Genomic DNA, 24,383 nt, shown 5'->3' on the forward strand with positions numbered 1-24,383 from the left:
TGTAACTGAAATACCAGCTCTTTGTCCGTGGGGTCGCGCGATTTCCCTTGGGAGGATTCAAAATAATTGCCGGCATTTTGCAGTTGCAGTGGAATAATTAGATCCGCTGTAGGCTGGCTCATCTCTGCCCTAGTATGCAGACAGTCATGCTGACTGAATATGATATGAGGTAATTTATGACTGGTCAGCTGAAGGAAAGCGTTGCGTGCTTATCTAGGGATGTGTCGTCAAAGGAGGGGTCCATAGCTTCACTGTAAGTTGACCCCTTGGTGCCGATATGGTATACATGCCCTTCTGTATCTTGTACAACCTGAATTATGGACTCTACCCCTCTAGGCTGGCGCCACCAAGAGGATATCACTGGTTTTGGAAGTCCTTGCTCAAGCAGGGAGCAGATTAGTCAATCTCGCCGAACTTTAGGTGTGGCGAGAGGGATAAAGGTTCTACTTATTGTCCACTGAGACATGACTGCCACTACAGGGGCAAGTCGCTGGTACTACCTGTTTATCCCAAATGCCAAACTGCATCGTGACCTTATCTTTGAGCTGAAATCTACTCCACCACTGTTAAATGAGGAGTGCACTGATGCTTAGGATAGCGTAATTATAGTTGAAGATGGGACCTCGACCAAGAGTCTAGTGAAGATGGACTTCAAGATTTGGATTTCTGTTTTATTGAAATCCTAGCAGCAGGTGCCATTTCATCTAGCTCTGCTAATTATCGCAGTCAGGGTATAGGTAAAGTAAGCAGAGGCTCGCCTGTGAACGCTTTCTCTAGCCTTTTACCACCGACTCTTACAGCCCACATAAGCTCAAATCCACAAGAATCTCTCGCATTTGAAAACGAGGGCAACATATGAGAAAAGAAAGTGCATCTGTAGCCGCCACTTGGGCAAGCAGATATTGTTTATCAGGATTCTCAAGGGACTGTAGTATTAATTTAGAAATGAGTCAAACAGCAGTGCAAGAAGCTTCGACGCTGACAATCTAAGATACCTGCACAATATTTGAGCACCATTTAGCCAGCCTGTATGCGAGAGTTTGTAGGTAAGTTTGTCTCAGATAAAGCCGACTGGCTGTATGATATAGCTACTTCAAGGTCGGTGGAAGTTCCTGTCCTTGAATATCTTGAGGCAAGTTGAAGTCCAAGATTGTACAAGGGTCCTGCCCTGTCTGGATGATCCTCTGGTGTTGCTTTGACAGCTTCCTGTGCAACCTGAATAGCTTCTTCAGGGTCCACCGTTGCTCCTGTCCTTGGATATCTATCATCAAGGGAAAGGCCGACATTACTCAAAATCATTGCCCGAAATGCATGATTCTAGATTCTAGGGTGCTGCATTGCCTCAAATCTCTGTATGCTGTTACATAATTAGCTACATCTATCTTACACATCTCCCAGCTGCAACTGGTGCTAACGAGCAGTTTGATGCCTGACAGCCGTCCGCTTGCCATTAAGTGTGAATTATCTTCCCCGCCGAAGACGTGTACATGATAGGAACCAAACTCACAATTACTGTGTTGAGATGACACCCATTTCGTGATGGATAGCCTCGGCTATGTCGACCTCCTGCCCGGCGACGTCTACGTCACCAAATAAGTAACCGAGTCCCTCGTGGCCACCCTCCGCTCAGCATGGCACCGTTCACCTGCAATACCTGCTTACCATATGCACATTCTTGAACTGACTCTGGAAACAATAGCACAACTGAAGGGCTCCTGGCATCGGCTTTCCTGATGCAACGACTGGAAGATTACTCTATCATGCACCACACCGGCCGCCTAGACAGCTTTAACACTTTCATGACGGGCAAATTCGGGCGCTGTGACAAAATGCCTGACTGAGCTCGCGCCCTGTGCTACGAGTCAGACGGACTGATTTCCAGCAGGGAACACCCTATTTCGTTGACGCCGGCGGTGGCCGGCGTGAGTTACTCATAGAGCTGAAAGCAGCTCACCCAAATAGCCTGGGAAAGGATAGCCTTGTCTTGCAGGAATATAATGCGGAGATCCGTGCCATCCCAGACATCACAGTGATGACGTTGAATTACAAGGAAGACGGAAGTGAGCAGCCTGTGAGGGTGCGCTTATATACCCGCTGGCAAATGTGCTGCATAATTTGTCCGACTCGGAGACAATCCTCAGAAAAATGGCTAGGGCAATGGTATCATGATCGCGACTTGTCATACAAGAGTCCACGAAGAATGCAGGGTGTGCAACAACCCATGCGTCGATGATTATTATGCATGCTGGTAAAGAGAGGACGACTGCTAATGAAGGGATCTAGCGGCTTCCTCAGGCTTGAAGGTTACGTTCGAGGCGTACCCTCCGGTAGGGATGTGTTTGGTTGAGACGATGGTTTCAGAGTGATCCGAAACAATTTACGTAGGGGGGTTAATCAACACTATGGAAGGGAGAACTGTTTGTGACTTGCTGATTGTGATATATCTCACACCATCTCTATGCAGGTCGGAAACATATTCATTCCCATATAGCTCTCGCAGGGAAAACATTTTAGCAATAGTTATCATGTGCCTAAGTGGCCACTAGAATGTAGATTAGCTTGTGTCGTCTGACTAAATGTAGAACCATAACTATGTCTATGATGCAGATCAGGATTGGGACCAAGCTTTCCAGTCTCTCCAAGGATGTTGGAACCATGGCGACGGAATGGATTGTTGGACGCAGAGTACTTTTGCCACACAATTAACTCATGGCTATTGAGATAATGACTGCGGTGTTAAGTTCAGTGTCATTCAATCAGAGCTTATTTCGCGTTGTCGACGATTTCCGTTTTCGTCTAATGTGTAGAAATTAAACTCTGTTCTTGACGGCATTGCCACGGTTTGTATTGGGTTCAGGCCTAGAATGCTGAACCCTCAAAACATATCATTTCCTTACAGAGTACAGCTTGACTGATTGATTTTATTACTGTTTGCGGTTTGCGGCGGAAAGCTTGCTGTTAGGCGGTCATCTTGCAAAATTATAAGCTACTAGTATCAGGAGTATGCTCCAGACAAACTAATATAACTACTTCCTTTCCATATCTGTGTCTGGTTATTATAGTTCTCAAGATAATATACAAGATATGGAACCTACCGCGGGGCCAAAGGAGTTTGTCCTTTGCTTTGATGGGACTAATAACAAATTCCATGGCGACTCATCCGACAGCAATGTGCTCAAAATATTTAGAGTAAGCCCTGTATGCTCTGTGAATAGACCCGGACTTACCTAGAGAAAGATGCTCGATCGGACTACCTCCAACCAGTATCATTATTATCAACCTGGTATTGGCACTTATGTAACTTCCGCCTCGCTTTCACACAGCGGCATCACTAGAAAGATCAAGTCCGCGTATGTGAAAGCGAAAGACGCTGCGATCGGGTCGACATTGGCTGACCATGTCATGGGCGGCTATAAGTTTTTGATGCGATATTACTGCCCTGGGGATCAAATCTACTTCTTTGGCTTCAGTCGCGGAGCATATGTTGCCCGCTTCCTCGCTGAAATGCTGGACAAGATCGGTCTTCTCGAGGCGGGCAATGAAGAGTTGATACATTTTGTCTGGAAGACATTTGCAAAGTGGCAACAATGCAGCGGCGACACCACGGTAGACAAGGCCCAGAAGGACAAGCTAGAGGAGTACATGAGGGCATTCAAAGAGACATTCTGCCATCCTGTCCCTAACCTTCGATTCTTGGGACTGTTCGACACTGTCAATAGTGTACCCCGATTTGAACGGGCCTGGATGCGTCACAACCGATTTCCTTATACGGCCCGCACCTCAGCCAAAGTGATCCGCCATGCAGTGAGTATTGATGAACGTCGGGCCAAATTCCGCCAGGACCTCATATCAGAGGTCAAGCCGACGGGAAGGGAACACCGGTTTCGGTTGCGTGAGCACCTGAAGAAACACCATGTGCCTCTCCCTCACCATACTCACCACCAGCGCCATAACGGCGGCTTGTCGGGCTCTGCTCAGCAACCTAGTCCTGTTGCTTCTTCCGCTTCGTCCGAGAACGAGAAACCCGTCAACGTGCAGGACATCGAAGAGGTATGGTTTCCCGGATGCCACACAGATATCGGCGGAGGATGGCCATTGAGAACAGGCGAATATGCGCTCAGCCATGTGCCATTGGTGTGGATGGTCCACAATGCACAGAAGGCAGGACTGCGATTCGAGCCAGAGAAGTTGAGTCGCTACGTCTGCTCAAGCGATTCAGCTGGAGATTATGCCGAACACTCACAAGGCGAAAATTATCCTGGAAATCTGAATAACGGGGCAGCCAAGAACAAGCAAGAAGGACACGACGGAAAAGAGAGTCCCACGTCTGATTTCGAGTGTTTTCTTCAGAAGTCCAGCACACACTCACGAATACACGACTCTCTCCGATTCGGCAAGGGAGTTCCCTGGACCACTGTTCTTTCCTGGAAAGTCATGGAATATCTGCCCTTCCGTCGGATGGACTTGCAGGAAGATGGCTCTTGGAGACCCATTCGGTGGCCTCTACCTTGCGGAGAAGTGCGCGACATTCCTGATGACGCCAAGATCCACGTTTCTGCCATTCATCGTTTGAAGTCAGACCCGGAATATCGACCAGGGAACCTGATCATGGGCGGTGGAGGGAGAGGGAAGAAAAAAGCACCAGAAGAATGCGGAATCGGGGATTGGGAGATGGCTGGCTATCCTGGCTGTCCTATAAAGGAAACATATGTGCGCAAGCCACTATCAAAGGAGGAACGCCATATAGACCATTAACCTTTCCAATGTAACAGGAAGATTGTATTGGTAAGAAATCCGATGTTCAGTTATAGTACAATGATCCGACCTGCCTTCCTGCTGAGAACTAATAGGTTTGCGGGTTTGGATTGATGGATGTGCTGGCCAGATCACGCATGAAATAAGGGTGACGAGGACCCTACATTACACTTGATCCTCTTTAGAGGGATTCATGTAAGGTGGTAGAGAGCCCTGTATTTAATGACAGAAGAGTTCAGTAGCAAGTGGAATTAACACTGTACTATGTTCATTGTGTGTAATATAAGTACAGCTGGCTATATCAGACAGGAGGTCCTTTTCCTGCCTGTCCTTTTATGCGCTATAGATATAACCTTGCATTATGCACTTCTATCGCCATACTCCCGACGCTTGTTCGTCTCTTGCTTTGGGGAACTTGCATTTGTATTGCTAGTAGTTCTCATACGAAGAACCAGGCAAGCCGGAATCAGAAGCAGCAAGAGAGACAAGAACTCCGAAGGACATGGAATACAACGCTATCAGGCCTAGTTTTGCTTCGGAGATTTTCAGTAAATTCCCGGGGAGATATAGAGGTATTTAAGAATGAGTGAACCCTTCATTTGGAAACACTCAAGCCTTATTCCGTCGGAGAATATGAATGAACCGCGATGTATTCATGACTTTTATCCCAATCCCTTTCTGCCAGACTTCGTATACAGCAGTTAAGGAGTAGACCTGCCGTTTATTCCCTGGCTTCCGAAGTTCGTTGTAGTGCCTCTAGACTCTGCAGCTCAACAGGAGTAACAAGGGACAGCCACACCGTAGAACTCACTACGGAGTAGCCAAGCAACAGCTCTTGTATATAATGCACCCATACCACGATATGACCGCAACTATCAATTCTGCCAATGTCCCGGTACGTTGCATACAAAGTCTCCACGGACCGGCTGTTCCTTTCCTGGGATTTCTCCATCGTAATGGAGTTTCCAACCTGTCATCCTGTTAGGCCTGCAACTTGTAGAGAGGAAAACGCTTACTCATTGGGAACGGGTAAAAGGCGCTTTGATCCTCGCGCATATAAGTATAAAACCCATGTTCACGCGAGATCTTCTTCAACTCCCCCTGCGCTCCTGGAGCACGGCGAAGGTTGTCCAGACGGCCCACAACGCGCAGCATGGCCGTCAAAGCAACTTTACTAGCCTCGCCACCCAAGCATGTGTGCGGACCTACTCCATAATGGATATACGAGTCCATAGGACGGTTGAGGTCAACTTCCTTGGGCTTTGGAAATACGTTAGGATCGCGGTTTGCATCAACCTATTGTTAGTCAGCACCGAACGCCAGTGTTCAACCATTAGCCAATAGTAGTTATACACAAAAGAGGACATACAAAGCTCACGAATACTTTGTCACCCGCCTTGATGTGAACCTTACCACCCTTGTCGTCGAGGGTCAGGTTGGTTTGGGATTTCCGGTACGAGCCAAAGATGCCGTTCAGGCGGATCGCTTCCATGCAGTAGCGGAGAAGCACCTCGTCCGAAGCAGGAGAGTCTTCCTTGGCAAAGCGCTTGATGTCCGGCAGATGCTTCCGGCCATTATCGGATAGGTAATAATCGATGATTTGGGTGAATACCTGGGCCTGATTCGGCACCATGGCGATGGCAGTTGGAAGAATTTGAGACCATGTCACCTGTTCAGGATCCAGGCCACTCTGCAACAGCCGCTCCACCATGTGCACCCCATACTCAAAGAGTGCGTTCTTGTTGGCATGCATATTGCCAAGTAATGTGGTAATAAGACCGGACGACTTGATAGCTTTGACGTTAATCTCGACGAGCTTACCCAGTTTTTCTGCGGCTTCGCGAGCCTTGTGGCGTAGCTCGAAGGATTTGACAGGTTCCGCATCAAAGAAAATAGCTGTAAAGATCACTGCCATTGCCTCAAACATCTCGTGTTCTGTTAGAATCCCATGCGGATGTTCTCTACTCTTGAGAGGGAGAGAGAACACGCTGGAAGCAAAGTGAACATGGGCAAGATTCCCAACACTGTTCATAATTCGGAGAGATATTAGCATTAGCAGTGGACATCTTCTCATAAGTATAGAGTATAGGTAGGCTCACTCGCGCGAAATATCCACCTGGTTTACGTTTCCCACCCTGCATGACTTTTCTGTGAGAAGCTGTTGGGTAATGTCGAGGTAGAACTGCTTGACGGCGTCGTGCCACTGGCCACGATAGAGCGCGCGCGACATAATATTGCGCTGGTTTGCATGAGTGGGCGCGTCGCCCGAGAGCATAAAGTCCCAGCCCTTTGGCCCAAATACGTACGCGGTTGCTTCACCCCACATCACCCGGAAATTCGACGCATCCTGAAGGATATGACGAACGTTGGCATAGTCAAAGACACTTATCCGCTGCGGAATATACGCTGGACGATCCCATGAGAAGTCCTCTTCGCGGCCCAGCGCTTTCATAATGACCCGGTTCTCGCTGGGGATCGTCATGGGATAGTGAGCGTAGATTGAGTCGTACTTGAACCACTTGGGAAATGCTCGCAACGCAAGTCGGTAGAACGAGCAACCTTGGTTGATTTCCAGGTTATAGTTGGCCTCGCTGAAACCCCAGTTCGTCAGGTTCCGGGCATTAAATTCCTTCTGTTTCTCTGTTAGCTTTCTACTGAGCACAAATGCGAGTAAAGTCTCTCACTGTGTAGAATCGGTCACCCCGAACCAGTGCCACAGCGTCCGACAGAACAGCGCGGGAGACAGTGTATCCTGGGGCAATACCCACCCCCGGGACCATAGGTTCTTTGGGCTCCTCTGCAACGATCCCAGGGTACAGCTCCACATAATCTGGGTGCTCATACAAGTGCCGCAGCTGATCTGCCACATATGGGTCCGAGTTGATTTCCTCAAAGCTTTCATAGGGTTTCAAGTCAAAGAACTTGCGGAATTCATTCAATGACCCAACATTCCATTTGCGTGCCTGCTGGATACCAAGAATCTCAACTGATCTCAAGACCTTTGGGACGTTGTTGGGCCCGAACGAACCGGAGACCTCTTCAATGGCGCGAGTCAATATGTCCACCAGGTCTACGTCCTTGAAAGTGCCATCGCCCTGGCGCTGCAGACCTGCGAATGTACGTTTGGAAGGGTCTTTGTCCATTCTGGCATTAAATTTCCTCATGCCTTCCATAAGATCCTGCAAAGTGGCTTCCTGTGCTGGCTTCCCAACGATTTCTCGGTAAGTTTTCTCCGTCCACGCCTCATCTTGGCGGCCAATCGTTGAGTGCCATCGATACGCGAGATTAAACTCAACTGAGCACTGGTTGCCCTCTGCGGTGGGAATTTCATCCTGATCATCATGTGTACGGGGATCCAGATTCCAAGTACTGTTGTCGCGGTTGAGGTTGATGATTGTGCGCAGGTAGTCGTATAAGGTAATGTTGATATACATGCCGCAAGTGATGAGGCGTGCAGTTTGGAAGAGGTCGTTGTCATATTTAGCCCAGGCAGCTCGGGCTTCGACTGGGTCAATTATCTCATCTTTAGGCTTTGTGAATCGACCATTCTCATTAATACTGGCCAGCTGCTCGGCGACATGATTATGGAATCTGTTCAGCATGATCAAAATGACTCCCGAAGCCGCCGGCAGCATGTGGAGACGTGGCTCAGAGAAACAGTCGGGCTTGATCTTGCCATCCTCGAACGTACGCATCATGTTCTGCTCGTCTTGATTATCCCCGTACAGAGTGGACAAGTCAAGGTATGATGATGTCTTATTGATGCTTTGATCTGGGTAGCCGGTCTGGAAAACGTCTGTCGTCGTATTAGGTTCTTGACCGACATTAGGGCACTACTCAAGCACGTACCATGAATGATCAACGAGGCCCAGGTGAAGAAGATGCTCGAGACATTATTCGGATGCGGCTTGAAAGTTTCCCGCGCAAAAATACTATCAAAGATTAAGCCTGGGTCAGGCATACTCGCTGGCCTCATCTTTGATGCTTCGGTTGTTCGAGCATATTCCGTATTAGCTGCACCCAGCAGTGGTAAGGTGGGATTGTTGTAAGACCCGTCAGCCGAACGATAAGCGTATTTGTCACCGACATATCTACTTCATCTTAGTACTATTCCGGCAGCGTCATCGAGCTCGGTTGGGACAATCTTACGATAGGGGAGGATGAGGCAGCGAGTTCCATAGAATGCCTAGAAACTTATGAGTTCCCTTCTCCCGGATCTTGGATTTGTCGGGCAATTTGGCCACCATCTAGACATAACATGATCAGCATCCTTTGGGTATTCCCTCGAATCAGTCGGCTTTACCTGGATGATGCGTTCCATGAGCATTGTCTTATCGTCCATCGGTCGTCCGAGGGCCTCAGTCTTGACAAAATCCTTTACGGTTTTGGCATCTTCTATGCCCAGGGACAGAAGATCTTCCCAGAGGCTGCCACCCTTGGAACTATCTTTTATGTAGGTTCCGTTTCCTGTCTCAGTTGGCAGAGGGCGCGTAGCCTTGTGCACCACCTCGGAAAGGTCCTTAAAACGCCCAATCGCGCCGCCTTGTTCGGCGCCCACGTCGCCCTTTGGTGGCTCTCGCGACAGCTCATTGAAATGTTGCACCTCATGAATACGTTTGGGCCCAGTGTCAACAAATTTAGCATGCGAATCGTTACCAGGCTTACTACTCGCGCCCTCGGTTTGTGGTTCCGGTCTCATTGTGTTCAGTAACTCTTTGCAATCGATATGAGAATTCCAAATGACTGGAGCAACCCGAGAAGTATTCGTGACCGAGGCCTGTCACGCATCCTCCTTAAGTACGCTGTGGGAAGTATACAGTTACATCGCCTTCAGGTTTGAATGACGCGTTCGTTTTAGACAAGCTAAACTATCGAGAACCCGCTGTTGGAAGTCCCCTCCGCCCTCTCCGCCGCTTCACGTCATCCCCAGATCACGACCCTTTGTAATATTTAAGATTTATCTGTACCCTGGAATCGAAATTAAAGACAAAGGGCAATGTGGGTAGCACTTGACAATCGGTCGGAAAGGCTGTAGACAATGTCGATGGATGTTGGTGGCAATATTCCGCATTCAGCGGACCAGATTTACAACAGTATATGACACTTACTTGGGGTTCATGATGACATATTCTGGAGATTCGACTATCAAGTTTAAAACAACTATTATAATAAAAATATTATCTTCCAGCTATACTATACTCGGAACTCCTCTGGGTGAGTTACTATTTCCTCTAGCTCCTACAATAACCCCTTTAGGTATTGCGGTGGCTTAGGCTTTGATTCCCTACTACGCTCCTAGTATAAACCTAAGACACCAGCCCAACCCTGTCAGCAGCCGGATTAAGGGATCAGCACACCCCCATCTAGCAACGGCATCTGGTTGGGCCCATGCCCCCAGCTATCAAGTAGAGATGATTAGACATTATTCTATTTATATTATATACTCTATCTAACTATACTAGTTATGGAGTCCAGTTCTCCTCGTATAACTATAGAACCCTATACACCTTTTAGGACCAGCGATGCTAATAGGTTCTAGAAGGGGCCCTATTACATGTCTCTGATGGGCTGTCGAACAAGGATTTGACGCAACTACCGAGAGATTCCTCGCAGCGGGAGCCAATATTAACCATATCGGCGGAGTTGGACGAACACAGCTTTCTCTTGCTGCAGAGGGAGGTCATGGCCGGTCAGTTAGACAGCTTCTGGAAGCGAAGGATGAAGTTGAAATATCCGCCCGGATGGGCTGTACAGCACTCCCATTGGCTGCATTCAGGGGGAGGGGCACCATTGTGACGCAACTTATTGAAGCCGGGGCTGATGTACACAATGCAAATGTCTCTAACGCTTCTCCTCTCGTAGACGCAGTGCTGCTGGGGTATCACCACTGTTTGTGAACTGCTGCACGCAGGCGTCAAACCAACAGGTTGCGCAACTGATTGTGAATGAGTGCTCGCTTAGGCTGCGGAACACAGATATATTGATTTGGCCCAACTACGTATCCAAGCAGGTGCTAATGTTAAAGCTATATTTCTGAATGGTCACAATACTGTTTCTTCACTGCTGAAAGCAGGCACATTAAGAATAAAAAACAGTAGTCTAGGCTGGCGCAGGAATTAACTTAGTAGACTTACTTGGCCGCACAGTATTATCCTGAGCTACACAACATGGAGGCATTGACCAGTTTTATGCATGTATGCCAGGCCGACGGTCTGACCCTAATGACAAAATTTCTACATCCTCACAGACTCCTTAGGTTTTACCAGGAAGCACAGTCCATAGGGGAGATCGTTACCACCCTACAGAGTCCAGCCTACAACCCTCTTGAGATAGCTCTAGCACAAGGGCGCGGAGAACTTAAGGGTTTATGTACAAGATGAACATCAGATAGATCAGATATCAATATGCTTGGTATGCGGAACAAAGTCCATACATAGAGCTCCATTGTTTACTTGACCAAGCGGCGAGTCCCAATTCAAGGCACTGTCCACTAGCGTAGGCTATACTGTATGTTACTATACATTATGGGCTAGTCTACATTCTACATCACCCTATGCTGTGTATGAATTATTAGCTCTACTATTAACTAATGTCTTACTAACCTCAGCAGAACCTTTGACAAGGTCTTCTGCCAGCTTTTCCATGGAATAAACTTCATGTCTGTTGGGGAAGCTTTGCTAGCACATCCTTCTTCCTTAATTTTCAACTAAGCTCATAAATCTTAATTATGAGTTTTTCATATCCAACCACACAAGCTTTGCCATGCCAGGGTGAAATGCACAACTGGCGGACAACTCCTTGTACCCTCCTGGGTTGCACAGAAACGCAGCAATTGACTGTATTGGGATGTTTGCTCCCGTAATAATGACCAAGATGTCTTGTGAGTTATTAGGGGTAATACAGCCTCGCACCTGGCAGTTAATTCTGATCTCAGAAGAAAAGATCTGTGCATATCCGTGGAGTTTACGCAAGAGCCTTATATCGAATGGTTGGTAGACTTTTTGGAACCTCACAGCACCTCGCGGAATCGGTTCAATGGAGTACTTTGCCCCAGTTTCTGTCGCTACATATATATATTCATTCTTTAGTGTTGTGGTCCGGACGACCCCTGAGGATCGCGCGTCAGCACAGGAGACAAGTGTAAAGTACCGACAGATTGCAAATCAGGATTTGTCTACGACATTTTGTCAGCGAAGTTTCGAATGGTTGTCAATCGAAATAAGAGTATCGTCAATAAGATACGGGCAATAAAGAGTACCATATATCGTACGCAGTAGCCGACAAAGGTGAAACTTCTGACACGGGTTATGGGAAACATAATCCATGGCATAATTTATAGGCTTACACCTGAGAGCTCTACTCATATGTGTACAAACAACCTGGAGCCAAAACACTGGATGCATGAGACTCAAAATAACGATACGAAGTTATACTTGCTGTTGAATAGGATTGGTTCTAATCTTAATAGACTTTTAGAACTGTTCGGGCTGATCTGGATACTTGCAGCAATGCGTCTGCGCTGTTTCATAGGGCTCACAACATAACATGTCCGTGAAGTAACCACAGCATGGCTGAAAAGAAGTGTAATGTATTCCTGCCTCCTAGCAATGTGAGCTTGTTTCTATAGGTTATGATGAAATGCGCTCCACATTGGCCCATCTCATAAGAATACCTCCAGTTGGCCAGAAATGGCTGGCAGATTTGGGCACGGGACGTGCATTGTAAGCGAAACCTCTGGATCAAGCGTTGTCTTCATTACTACTGCAGATGTATGTTTGAGTGTGCGGATTATTGACAGGTTCGACAATATTAGAATCATAAAATTAATATGAGTCCCCAGGTCTCCGTTGCCAGAGCGACAGTTAAGGGCCAAGTAGTAGCACAAGCCGTGCTGCGAAGATTACGCAGACCAATTATTCATTAGACCAAGCAAATAGTGGTAGTTTGAGAAGATTTGAATCCCTCAGGCCATATCAGATAAAATTGTATGACGTCAGCACAGTTTGTTCCCAGCAGCAGCGTGACTAGCAGTCTCAATGCAGTGTTTATCAAATAAAATATCACAGAGAGGTAACTTATACTGAATCCTTAAAACTGAACCTTAAAAGAGCTTCTTTGTCCTACAGTTGGTTGTGATCATAATAAGCTTGCTGGTTGAGACTAGACCTCTTCTCATAGAATAATCAGAAAATAACCAGGATAAGAGGAGTGCCCCCCTAGAAAAATCTTGATGTGTGATTGCATGCTATGACTATAGATAATACACTGCCAAGTAGTCAAGGTTCCCCTACACTGTTACTGCCTGCAATCTATAAGCACAGTATCCAAATCCAACCAGTTGCTGGATGAACTGATTTATAGTATAATCTGAAATATGTAGCTCTCTTCGACAACCCACTAAGGCAAGAAAGCAAACCAAAGGGCGTGCCAATCCCTTATCTGTCATCGCTTTTGCTTAACTTTTTGCCACTTTCATCCTACATCGATCACTTTTGCAGGGGTTGATAAAGAAGCCTGGATCTAGTACTACTGTTAACCCTAGTGCGGGAAAGCTTAGGGACAGTTTAGGGGAAAGTTTCAGTTGTGGGAGTTGGGGGACTCACAATTACATCATAATTTTAAGACAATCTGTCAAAGTGCCATGATGTTTAAGGCAAATAATTACGGAGGGACTATATTCTAAGAAGGATCAAATATCCTCAATGGTACTGAAGTTGTGAAACTTGGGGTAGTTATTCTTTTCTCTTGAGATGTACAGTGCTGTGATCCTGGGATGTGTTTAGTATAACTAGTTCTCTAACTTTTGGGCATGCGTCCAAGGTCCATCATGTATGAGAAGTGAGCTTGTGACCACCTTGTGCCTAGGAAGACCTAGAATCCATTGATGCTTCGGCAAAAATTCTGTTGTCTCTTGAATTTCTGCCGCCTGAAGTCCAAAGATGCTGATTTCAGCCTTGTTGGTCCATATCATTGACTCCTTGCAAGCATAAATATCTACTCAACGGAATAAACAATCCTGAAAGAAGCTGTAACCAGATTAAACAGTGACTCCTCCCTCTCATGTTCTACAGGGAGGTCAATATATGTGCTCCATGTCCCCTCTTATGCGCTTGCAATCATGGATTGATACGCCCTGGCCGCAGAAATATAACAGCAAAGTAGCTGAATGATATCTGTGCGAAACCTTGACCAGATTGGCCACCTCATGCAATTGAGCATCATATTTCTTTCTCTGGAGAAATCACGCCCTACAGTGATTGTACTTAGCCAGATCCAGACCAGTTTAAAAAGTCAATTCTGTTTCTGCCAGATAAAGACTCACCATCTATGACTATGGTTAAATCTCGCAAGCAAGGACATTTTAATGAATTTAACACACCATCACTTGGTGTGGTTGGGGCGTTGGGCTTGTGATCCCACAAATGGTCAACAAGGTGTTTCTAGTGTATGCTGTGATATATCCATTTTGAGTACTATAATTTGTAGTAAGCCTTTCCTCTACCAGATTCTCTAATGCTGCAGGACTGTAAGATCCAGGATACTTAGGTCCCTGAATGTGGAAGATTTAAGGCAGCTTCAATTATGAGACATATTGTGGCCATAACTGCTAACACACGAAGTAAATTCTCTGAGGATGATTTTATATGAACACATTTGCTCAGAAGCCATGCCCCTCCTTAGTTAAAGGGAAACATAGACGCACACTTTTACTCAATGGGCATCTCTGTGCTACATTTGTACAGGTTTGAAAGGGCCTGAAGACCTAGATTGTTCTAAATCCTTGGAACAGGTGGAGCTCTCCCGTCAAGAGTGGAACACATGGACCATAGTTTAACACATGCAGCCAATGTGAGCTCCGGACTGCCTAGTTATGATTAAACTCCTACCATCTGAACCCATGATGATTCTACATCACTTGACACAAAGAGCTTAACCTTAAATATAACTAAGTAGCCACTGATAGAGAATAACTCCTACTAATCCTGTGCTCTGCTACCGAGAGTAATTGTAGCTAAACAGTAGTTAGTTAAAAGAACTAGAAGATTATGCGAATCCGCAATGTTTGCCTTATCATATGAAAGTGGTTGCTAATCCCAGCAAGTTAAGCTAAAAAACCGTGAGGTTTTGCGGCAGTACTAAGAACTGTCAATTCAAGGTCATACAATTCTGGATAGAATTTCTGCCATCTCTGACTATAGTAAACATGCGCAAGCCCACGTATAGATTAATGGGGCCCTTGGTACGAAATAGTGAGGGAAGAGGTGGCATGGTCAGGTATATACATCGCAAATTATGAAATCTAGAACAGTCTTGTCAGAGAATAGCATGCAACCAAGCTCTGATGAAGAGCTATTAGGATTATCTAGATCATTTGACATAGGATGACTCGACAATGACGCGAAGGGAGAAAGGCTCCGGTGGTCACATGATGATGGGTTATCTGTATGTGTATCATACTCTATAAAAGAAATGGTCTTTTTGTGCATCCATGTTTCAGATCGAGTGTCCGGAAATACTTGAAGTGACATATAATTAAGATCTTTCCACTTAATTATTCAAGCTTAGTGAGAGATATCTGCTTAGGACACTTAACCACAGCATGAATATGGCTCCTTTATGCCCCATTGTTCCAGAATATGTATTGCTGAGCATTATTGAAAACAGACAGGCACCACAGCATGTCATTAATCGGTGCCAATCCACCATTGAAAAAACCAAGCAACTTCAGGATATTCGTATACGTCACGGGCAGAGTATCACAGGTGCTCAGCAACAACAAACCTCCCAAGGTATTATCCCACCTTATATCCTTGAATCAATTGCTCGAAATGCCATGACCGAGCAACAACGCGAGGCGGCCCACCACACACTCGCACATGGTGCTAAACATCGAACAGTAGCAGGACCTGTACGTCAACTACACCGTACGGTGTACAATGCGCAGAATTCCCGTGATGATCCGCCTCCGCGCGACAAGATTTTGGTTAAGGAAGGTGGTAAACTTCTCACTGAGGAGGAAGATCCGACTAATAATGCAAATGAGTGCTATGTTGGCCTTGAGAAGACTTACGACTTCTATTTCAATTTCTTTCAGCATAACTCAATCAATAACAAGGGCATGAAGCTTGAGGCCTTTGTGCATGCTGGGGACCTCTACAACGCCTTCTGGGACGGCAGCGTGTTAGTCTTTGGTGATGGAGATGGAATAATCTTTGATGGCTTCACAGATGAACTTGATGTCATTGGCCATGAGTTCACTCATGGCGTCGTGCAGTATATGAGCCCACTTGAATATAAATTCCAGAGTGGTGCCCTCAATGAGTCCCTTGCTGATGTCTTTGGTACTATGGTTAAACAATGGGGCGAAGATCCGAAGTCTCCTCAGACTGTTGACCAAGCGAACTGGCTTATTGGGGAGGGACTTTGGGCTGATAGTGTCAATGGCCGGGCTCTCCGTGACATGAAAAATCCCGGAACAGCTTACGACGATGCTAAAGTGGGAAAAGATCCTCAGCCCGCGCACTGGAAGGATTTCAAGAGACTTGGTGAGGATGAGGATGCAGGCGGTGTTCACATCAACTCCGGCATCCCAAATAGAGCCTTTTACCTTGCTGCTACTATGATTGGCGGGTATGCTTGGGAAGGTGCTGGTCCCATCTGGTACCGCGCTCTGACTAGTGGTAAGCTTCGCCACAGACGTGCTACGTTCAAAGATTTTGCAGATCTTACTATTGAAAATGCTGGTGCACATGTCGATAAGATCAGGGAGGCGTGGAAGCTTGTTGGATATCCATTCACCGAGAAGAAGGATGAGCTATAACAAACTGTCAGAAGGAGTTTGGGTTAGATTGCAGTGTCCAGAAGTTTTTGAATTGTGTTTTCACAAAGTCTAGTTAGTTCATATTCATCTAATGTCAGTAATTTGCCTCCTTATCATGTCAGCTGAGAAGAAACACACCACCAGAATTACTACAGAGTGATGGATGGTTACAAGAGCGGACAACTTTCTTTAATTAGGGATAATGCTTCTAAACTGTAATCATATGATTCTGACTTAAACTCATGAAGAAGAATTCTGGCAGTCTTTTAAGAGTTTGGTAGGCCCCTTAATGGTTTTACGAACAGCTTAGAAGTTGATATGGGCTTAGTGTGCCAAGTGAAACGAGCTTACAGAGATCGAACCTATTAGATTAATCAATATATACATTCTTTTATGCTTGGGAATATAAACAGATTTTAGTGGTAATCATATTCGGTTGTTAAATTGGAATGTTCTCTGAACAATGCCTCTTGTATATGCATCTAGATCATGCAATCGAAGGTTGCCATGACACATCCCAGGCATTTAAAGTCTCCTTCCATCATCAACTGCGTAAGTGCAAATGACCTCTGCACATCTTATGGGTATTTCAAGAGTATTTGAACTATTCTAATGAGCCCATCGCAAGTGCAATGGTTCAGGCCACTCTCGGAAAGATGCGAGTCTTTGCAGATAATAAGCAAGGGTTCATGTGTGAAGACTCATGCCATGAAGTTAATTGAACATTCATTCTTGGCATAGAATGACCCAAGCTTTGCTCGCTGTAAAGGTTGATACTCTCAGTGCCTAGATCCAATGGCCAAAGCTTATTTTGAGTTGCGCGGGCTGATTCTTTTGTGCCAGAGTGCCAAGCACATCCTCCTCTCCTGACATACTTGGCAGCACACATTACTGGTACAATGGGGCTCCATAGTAAGACTCCTGCTCCTTAATGGCATTGCAATGCGAACTGATCTTCCTGTGGAGTATCATTGATCCTTGGAGCCTGCTGACCTAGTATTTCGAAAGTATCATGATGAAATGTCTTGTGACTTTACTAACATGTCATGAATTCCAAAGTGTTACCCAAATTCCATCAGGTGGCATGAGCTCTCACCAGTGAGTATATTAATAGGGTTAATGATTTTCCATATGTTTATAGCCATGCATGGTTCTCCTAAATACTATATAGTTAATATAGCTGAAAAGAGTGGCCTTAGATACTAGATATGTGAAGCACTGGTTCCATTAATAGGAAGTGCTTAATATACATGCACTTACTCCTACATTCTGTTCTAAGGTCAGTCATTACAGCCACACCTTGCTCTTTTATAACATTTACTTTATTGCTCTATTTTCTTCATCTAAATATGCATGTAAGCTCACAGTCACCATACATCTCTCCACAGCACCCTCTCAGCACACCCCTATCTAGCAATGGCATTTGGCTGGGCCCGTTCCCCCAGCTATATCCATAACATGGTGGTATCTTATGCCAACATCAGATGAATGGCTAGACTGATGTGGGTATTACCTATTAACTATTGACTCCAGCTACAGCTGTGCTGCTACAGTGTGACGAAAATGAATTGAGGTAATTAAGCACCACCTAGACGGTGTCAGGCATCAAGATTCATTTGATCTACTGCGAGATACAGCTGGAAACAGAGAAATAAGCAAGTCCTAACATTTCAAGCAGATTTTTACTGAACTCTGTACCTACATAAATGCATGAACAATAATTCGTGGCAAGAAAATAATCTACCCCAAACCAGCAAGCTAATTCGGACTCTCGGTAATCGCTACATGGACAAGATTGCCCAGTGAGTTGAGTAGTTTCGTCCGATAACGGGGTAAGGAAAGGAACATCAACCTTGAAAGCCTGGTAGAACCGGGTCTGGAACTCTGCTGCCAGCATACTGTCCATTTCGAACTTAGACAAGGACTTGGAGGGTCAATCTTGTCAACATGTTGGAGAACGAGATTGGAAAAGCGCTTCACAATAAGGTGGACGATAGCCTCAGGAACAGACTGTCTTCGTGGCCATTCTCCAGGGCTGCGGCCAACTCAGCCGGCATGCTGAACCCATTCTTCAGATCCTTGATTAATGCCCTGAAACTTAAATAGGTAGATCGGAACCATGCCTGAGACGTTGCCGTTATCGTATTATTGTCCACTCAAATTCTTGGAAAGATGTAGAGGAAGGTCTGTAGTTAACAAGATGAATAATCCTGGTTTCAATTGAGATAGGAGACAATACAATGGGCTTCATAATCTTGGATTATCAGAAACTGAAGCACGCCAGCTTAAGTGCTTAGTACTCAGTTCGGACCTCAGGATTAACATCATGCAAGACTGCAATAATCTCTGCCCACACCTTCTTTCTCACGACCGCCGCCTCGGGGCTTGTGACAATATTGCCAGGGCTAAAACACATATCAGCGGCGCGAACCATCACTTCTTGAACAGAAGGGACGACGTACTCTGTGATAACCTGATTCTCCAACCACTTCCCATGAGTCTCCACTCCCTGCCTTGCTGCATGCAGCAATGTTTTGCTGCCCTCTTCCACCGTCCTAGCAATTAAAGCTTGGATCAGCTTCAGGATCCACGGCGCCTTCTCCCTAGTCAGGAGATCCGATTTGCAGAATCCCGGCGCCACGGCATTGACAATCACAAGGGGGTTTCCGGACTCGTCACGAGGCACCAGTCGAGCGATTTCGATGGTAATGAAGAGATCCATGAGCTTAGTAACACCGTAGCGCTCGGTAGCTCCGCCTGCAGCCTGGGATTCCTTCCACTGCTTCTCGTCATTCAAGGCGGCAAGAATGTGCTGCTCATTCCGCTGGGGAAATTTGATTGACTTGTGGATATCGCTCGTGAGAATGGTCAGATGCGGCTGGGATGATGGATCTCGCTCTTTTGTTCGCAGTAGTAGCGGCAGCATCTCCAGACTGAGGAGCGCGGTCGATAAAACATTGACCTGGATGCCTCTCTCCCACCCATCGCGGGTAACAGCGTACGCGACTGACGCAATTCCAGCATTCATGATAGCCATGTCCAGTCGGCCGCCCTCCATGACGTGTTTGCGAACTCGAGCTGCGAAGGCTTGGACGCTAGCAAATGATTCGAGATCGATCGGCCATACAAGAACCTTTCCCCTGTCGGTGCAGCCGGTGCTCGCTTCGATGTTGGCTTTGGCGTCTTCACCCTTGCTCAGGGTTCGGACGCCCAAAATGACCGTACCGGCGCCCAGGGCGAGCGCATGTCTGGCAGCTTCACGACCGAGGCCAGTGTTCGCACCAGTGATGAGGATAGTCTTCCCCTGGATTACCGAGGGAGCTGGGAGAGTCAGCCTGGTGAATAGTAGGCCGAATAAACCACTCATGTTGGTTTGTATGTCTCTGGTATCGAGCAGAGGAATGAAATTCATTAAGCTCTTAGGAGTTAGGAATGTAGTCTATTTCAGAAACTGGACACCTGCCTGAATACCTTGCATCATGAGACCATTCTCAGAGGAGGACTGAAACTTCTACCCGACGGAGGAACGCCTCACCGATTATTCAATCAGGGCATTGCAACCACCATTGCCAGACGTTTTTATTTCTTTTTCTGTCTCCTCATTCAGCACCTTCGGAGTCGGATGGAAGTCAGGCCGAGTTTGCCAGACAATGTACGGAGATAAGCATCATAAGCCGGTCTCATCATGTGCATGTATCTACCCAATCTATGGACATATACTATTGGAGGTGCGCCTGTATATAATAAAGGAGTTTGTTCGGAGATAAGGAACAAATGGTACTTGGAATGTGTGCCTGCTATCTAGAGTAGGTTTCTGAGTCCGACAGGGAACTAGATCCCTGTATAAGTACGACTTATAGGGCGTTCGGAGCGGCTGGCCACAAAGAGCATTGATGCCATGTGTAGATAGGGAGGTGTGCTGAGTGGAAAATCACTTCCGTTAGATATCAGAGCCCTGCAAAAAATAAAAGTGAATCGGAAATACATTGGATACAACTGATATTCATTATGGGCCATTGGATTTGAGGGGGTTATTGTCTTAATCGAGTGTTGCATGCGAGCGCTAGCTGATACACCCACCACTCCCCAAGGTTCTCCCTCCTTTGGTCCTATCCTTTATTTAACCCTCAGCGACCTCGTCCTGATAACAGGCTACAGGGCCACTATTCTAATAATGGCACAGTTGGCATCCCCCACATGTACCCCTCTGGATTCAGTCCTGGCATGTGCACACTGCGCTAGGTCCAAAGTTAAGTGTGACAGAAAGGTACAAGGGGCAACTTTTCGGGAATCAGGATATCAATGAGAAATAGGCTAAGACGCGGCGAACCAGGTACCATGCTCGCGATGCAGGTTGAAGAAGCTCACCTGCCAAACTCGGGTCCCACAGCGAGGCCGGCCACCGTCGTCTGCCAATAATGATAATCCCCAAGCGCCGCCATCCACCGACACCAGCGAGAACTCCGATACCGTCGAGTGCGATCCAGTTACATCTACCACCAACGATGGAGGTCCCAAGACAACCTCACCATTTTATCCTACGGGAAATGGCATATATATCAACTGGTCTCATTCAATCATCCACGATTGGGCCAGAAATCGCCCCAGGAGCAGGTCGGAAGCGGAGCAAGTGGAAGATTCTTTGGCGCGATTCGTAGCGGCTACACCTCGCGTAGATGAAAGCTACCTTCCCAACCTCTCTCTCTCTTCACACCCTACGCAGCCGGGGATGTTCAGCGCAGCTGATGAATTCGATTTTGTCGTTCCAACTCAAGTATTGTCAACGACAACCAAGCTGCCTGACCTTACCGGGATGCCTTCGTGGAATCACGCACTTCCTCTCTCCCCGGGCACGTTGGCAAGATCGACAAATGATGACGGAGACTATGCCATGGATGACTGCGTTCCGCCAGCGTCTTTGTTCCCGTCTCTAGATGGTAGTCTTCCCAATCATGACCAGTTGCATACGCTAGAAGGCTGGCCACTCTTTCACTGCATTCCAATCATGCCGTCGTCTGCGTGCGTACCCACAGTCGCGAGCCATCAGAAATCTAGTTTCCCTGCTCAGGGGTGGCAATATACCGATCCAACAATGTCCAGTAGCTGATTCCCACACCGTCGTTGAATCTCTCCTCACCAGTACTAGAGAGAAACTCATCGCTGCCTTGCAGGGGCTTTGTACTGAGGCCTAAGAACCATAAGGGCTGCGAGGGCAAGATGACGAGATTCGTGGCTTTGCTGAGCTATCTATTGTCGTATTGCCTCCTCCACCCGTGCTAGACTCCCTTTTGAGGGCCTATCTGACCAGCTATGAGCCATACTACCCCTTTATACCTACGGTGTCCCTGAATGGGCGCTTGAAAGGCAGAAATACTATCTTGCCAAGCATGCAACTGTTTCTTATGCTCGCCGGCGGCGGCATGACGGGCAGAGCTGGCTAGACATGCGTGCAATTGGCGCATGGGCTGCTCGAAATATGCCGCATGTCATTACGAAACCCCATCGAACAAAACGTCATCTTGGCTTTGGATTATGAGGTCTCGCGGTGCGCGCTTCTACCTTATCGTTTCCGCGTGGAGTGGCGACAAGACGCAGATGGATGTAAGCTTTCTCTTCTGTTTCCTTTTTGGCTTGATTAGCCCTTGCGAAAAGATCTGCCATTGACTGATTTAGAGACAGCACACTATCAGAAATTGATGTTCTTAGAGGTAAGGCATACCTCAGCCCGTCCAAAGTTACCTTTCATACTCTTCAGATGCATTTGAAAGCAATGCACCGCAACCATAGACAAGCCCAGGGGGCCCGCATAGAATCCTTTAATGATTTCCATCAGTCCTGGGAGACGTGGAAAGAACAGGAGAGGGCAAACAGGTAAATTATCCCGCCGCTAAAGAATGCACGGTAGAATGACGATTGAGTAGAATTACGCATGCATAGCTGATTCTGGATCATGAGATAGGTCTCTTCCAAGATAACTCATCAATCTCATTTCTCTCCTCCGCCAGCCTTAACATACCTATTCCAAGCCCAGATGACCCATGGCAGGCCCCTTCTGACAAGCATTGGATCGAACGAATGCCATCGTCTTTCGGTCGAGTCACCATCCCTCCTTCTCTCAGCGACTGGGTAGGATGGTTCTCAAAAACCAACTATTTCAGCACCAAGGCACACATTTCCCCCGTCAGACTGCGACTCCTGCTCTGTCATCTTCAGAACCAAGTGATCCAACTGCGATCCGCCATGGATACAGCCGCGGGTAGAGGCAGTACTCACAGAGGATTCCAGCACATGTCGATTCTTCTCCTTTCAATGCAAGTACAAGGGTTCAAGGACTTCTACATAAGTGGAACGAACTTGCCAAGATCCACAAGCTGAATGAGACGGCCACGCCAGAAAATGCTTCCAACATAATGCTCTACCATCTTATCATGCTCAATATGATCGTGAGTTCCCAGAAATAGAACGTCTAGCACGCACCGGTCGCGACAATGAAGGGGCGACCAAACCGTCGAGAGCTTGCCCCACTAAGCACGCCTACCACTTGGGAAATCCACTAATAGAGGCGGATGTGAGGCTACTTGAACCAATCCTTAAACTTTTAGGGGGAGCATTGAAAGCAAGGTAGCAAATGCCATTCATTTACATATGGGGGGGAGCTACGCAGGAGCATCCATCCGTGAACAGCTGGTTCTAGTAGGCATTCCTGATGCTACCATTGACGCATATTGGTACTATCTTCGGCCATTGGATTCGTAAGGGAATGTCAGCCAGCTTGGCTGCCGAATCTAGTAAAGGATTTACGGAACTCTCTGGAATTCTGATTCGACCAATCAGATCACGAGAAATAGATCATATTGCGATTCAACTCGCCCATTCAATTTCAATTCGCTGGAATCTATCTTTCCTGTCTATAAATTCTAGTATTAGATCGTAGATTAGAAGAATCAGACCTTCATCCCTTGATATTCCGCGTATATGCGTTTACCATACAAACGTTATTATCTCGGATTGGCTGACAGTTATGAGCCCGGATTGTTCAACTGCTATCGGATTTCCATTGCCCTGACGCTCACCCTTAGTATAAGAAGTTAGATCACGTCTGGGCTAGGCCTCAGCGATTAGGCCGTAGCTTTCGATTGGCTTCCCTATTTGGAAGGCGTGAAGCTATTCGCAAGGGAATCTCAGCACCCGTGAGCCAACATGACGGCGGAATATCAAGCGAATCCAATCGATTCCACGTCCACGAAGGTCCCAATCATACTAGATAAGCCCGATGATTGGTGGACATGGATCGGATATATCGAATCTATCGCGAAGAAATGGAACATATGGAAATATCTCGATCCGGAAGATGAGACGAATCAAGAAGACGAGCCGAAGGAGCCAATCAAACCGGTCCCTGCGAAGCAATATGGATCTATGAATCAAATGGAGCAATTTGATTGGACCCAGACGCGGAAAGACTATGAAGATGCCCGACATCTCTATGAGAAGGAATCAGCCGGAATGATGAACATCTGGAATACCATCCAATCAACGGTCAGCCTGAAGCATCGGCATATCTTGAAAGACAAGAAACTATCCGAACGGAAGCGCCTAGTCAAGCTAAAGAAGAAGCTTAAACCATCGCAGCAATCACGTATCGCAAGCCTCAAGCTCCGATTCGCTCGCTTAGGCGCGAAGAAGCCGAATGAGAATATGGATAGATGGCTCGACGAATGGGAGAGCACAATAGGCGAATGCGAAGAGATTGGATTAGCTCAATTGACTGGATATGTTGCCACTTCCGCCTTCCTAGACGCCATTG

The 24,383-nt window shown here is 46.8% G+C and overlaps 4 protein-coding genes across 4 annotated transcripts; 2 read left to right on the forward strand and 2 right to left on the reverse strand.

Moving 5' to 3' along the window:
- Positions 1-3,084: 3,084 nt before the first annotated feature.
- NFIA_045470 (T6SS phospholipase effector Tle1-like catalytic domain-containing protein) lies at positions 3,085-4,755 on the forward strand (the record flags this gene model as incomplete). The annotated part of the gene is made up of 2 exons (XM_001267624.1): positions 3,085-3,189; positions 3,238-4,755. 2 exons carry the CDS (start codon positions 3,085-3,087, stop codon positions 4,753-4,755), a joined length of 1,623 nt encoding a protein of 540 aa, XP_001267625.1.
- Positions 4,756-5,630: 875 nt separating this feature from the next.
- NFIA_045480 (peroxidase/cytochrome P450 family protein) lies at positions 5,631-9,454 on the reverse strand (the record flags this gene model as incomplete). The annotated part of the gene is made up of 8 exons (XM_001267625.1): positions 5,631-5,725; positions 5,772-6,051; positions 6,125-6,779; positions 6,855-7,387; positions 7,440-8,551; positions 8,605-8,846; positions 8,905-9,002; positions 9,059-9,454. The coding sequence occupies 8 exons, from the start codon at positions 9,452-9,454 to the stop codon at positions 5,631-5,633; spliced, it is 3,411 nt and encodes a 1,136-aa protein (XP_001267626.1).
- A 5,901-nt stretch (positions 9,455-15,355) lies between these two features.
- Positions 15,356-16,576, forward strand: NFIA_045490 (thermolysin metallopeptidase, alpha-helical domain protein; the record flags this gene model as incomplete). The annotated part of the gene is made up of 1 exon (XM_001267626.1): positions 15,356-16,576. One exon carries the CDS (start codon positions 15,356-15,358, stop codon positions 16,574-16,576), a length of 1,221 nt encoding a protein of 406 aa, XP_001267627.1.
- A 2,293-nt stretch (positions 16,577-18,869) lies between these two features.
- On the reverse strand, positions 18,870-19,943 carry NFIA_045500 (putative short-chain dehydrogenase; the record flags this gene model as incomplete). The annotated part of the gene is made up of 1 exon (XM_001267627.1): positions 18,870-19,943. The coding sequence occupies one exon, from the start codon at positions 19,941-19,943 to the stop codon at positions 18,870-18,872; it is 1,074 nt and encodes a 357-aa protein (XP_001267628.1).
- Positions 19,944-24,383: the final 4,440 nt, after the last annotated feature.

Source organism: Aspergillus fischeri, genomic scaffold (assembly GCF_000149645.3).
Source record: "Aspergillus fischeri NRRL 181 1099437636244 genomic scaffold, whole genome shotgun sequence".
In the NCBI taxonomy this organism is placed as follows: domain Eukaryota; kingdom Fungi; phylum Ascomycota; class Eurotiomycetes; order Eurotiales; family Aspergillaceae; genus Aspergillus; species Aspergillus fischeri.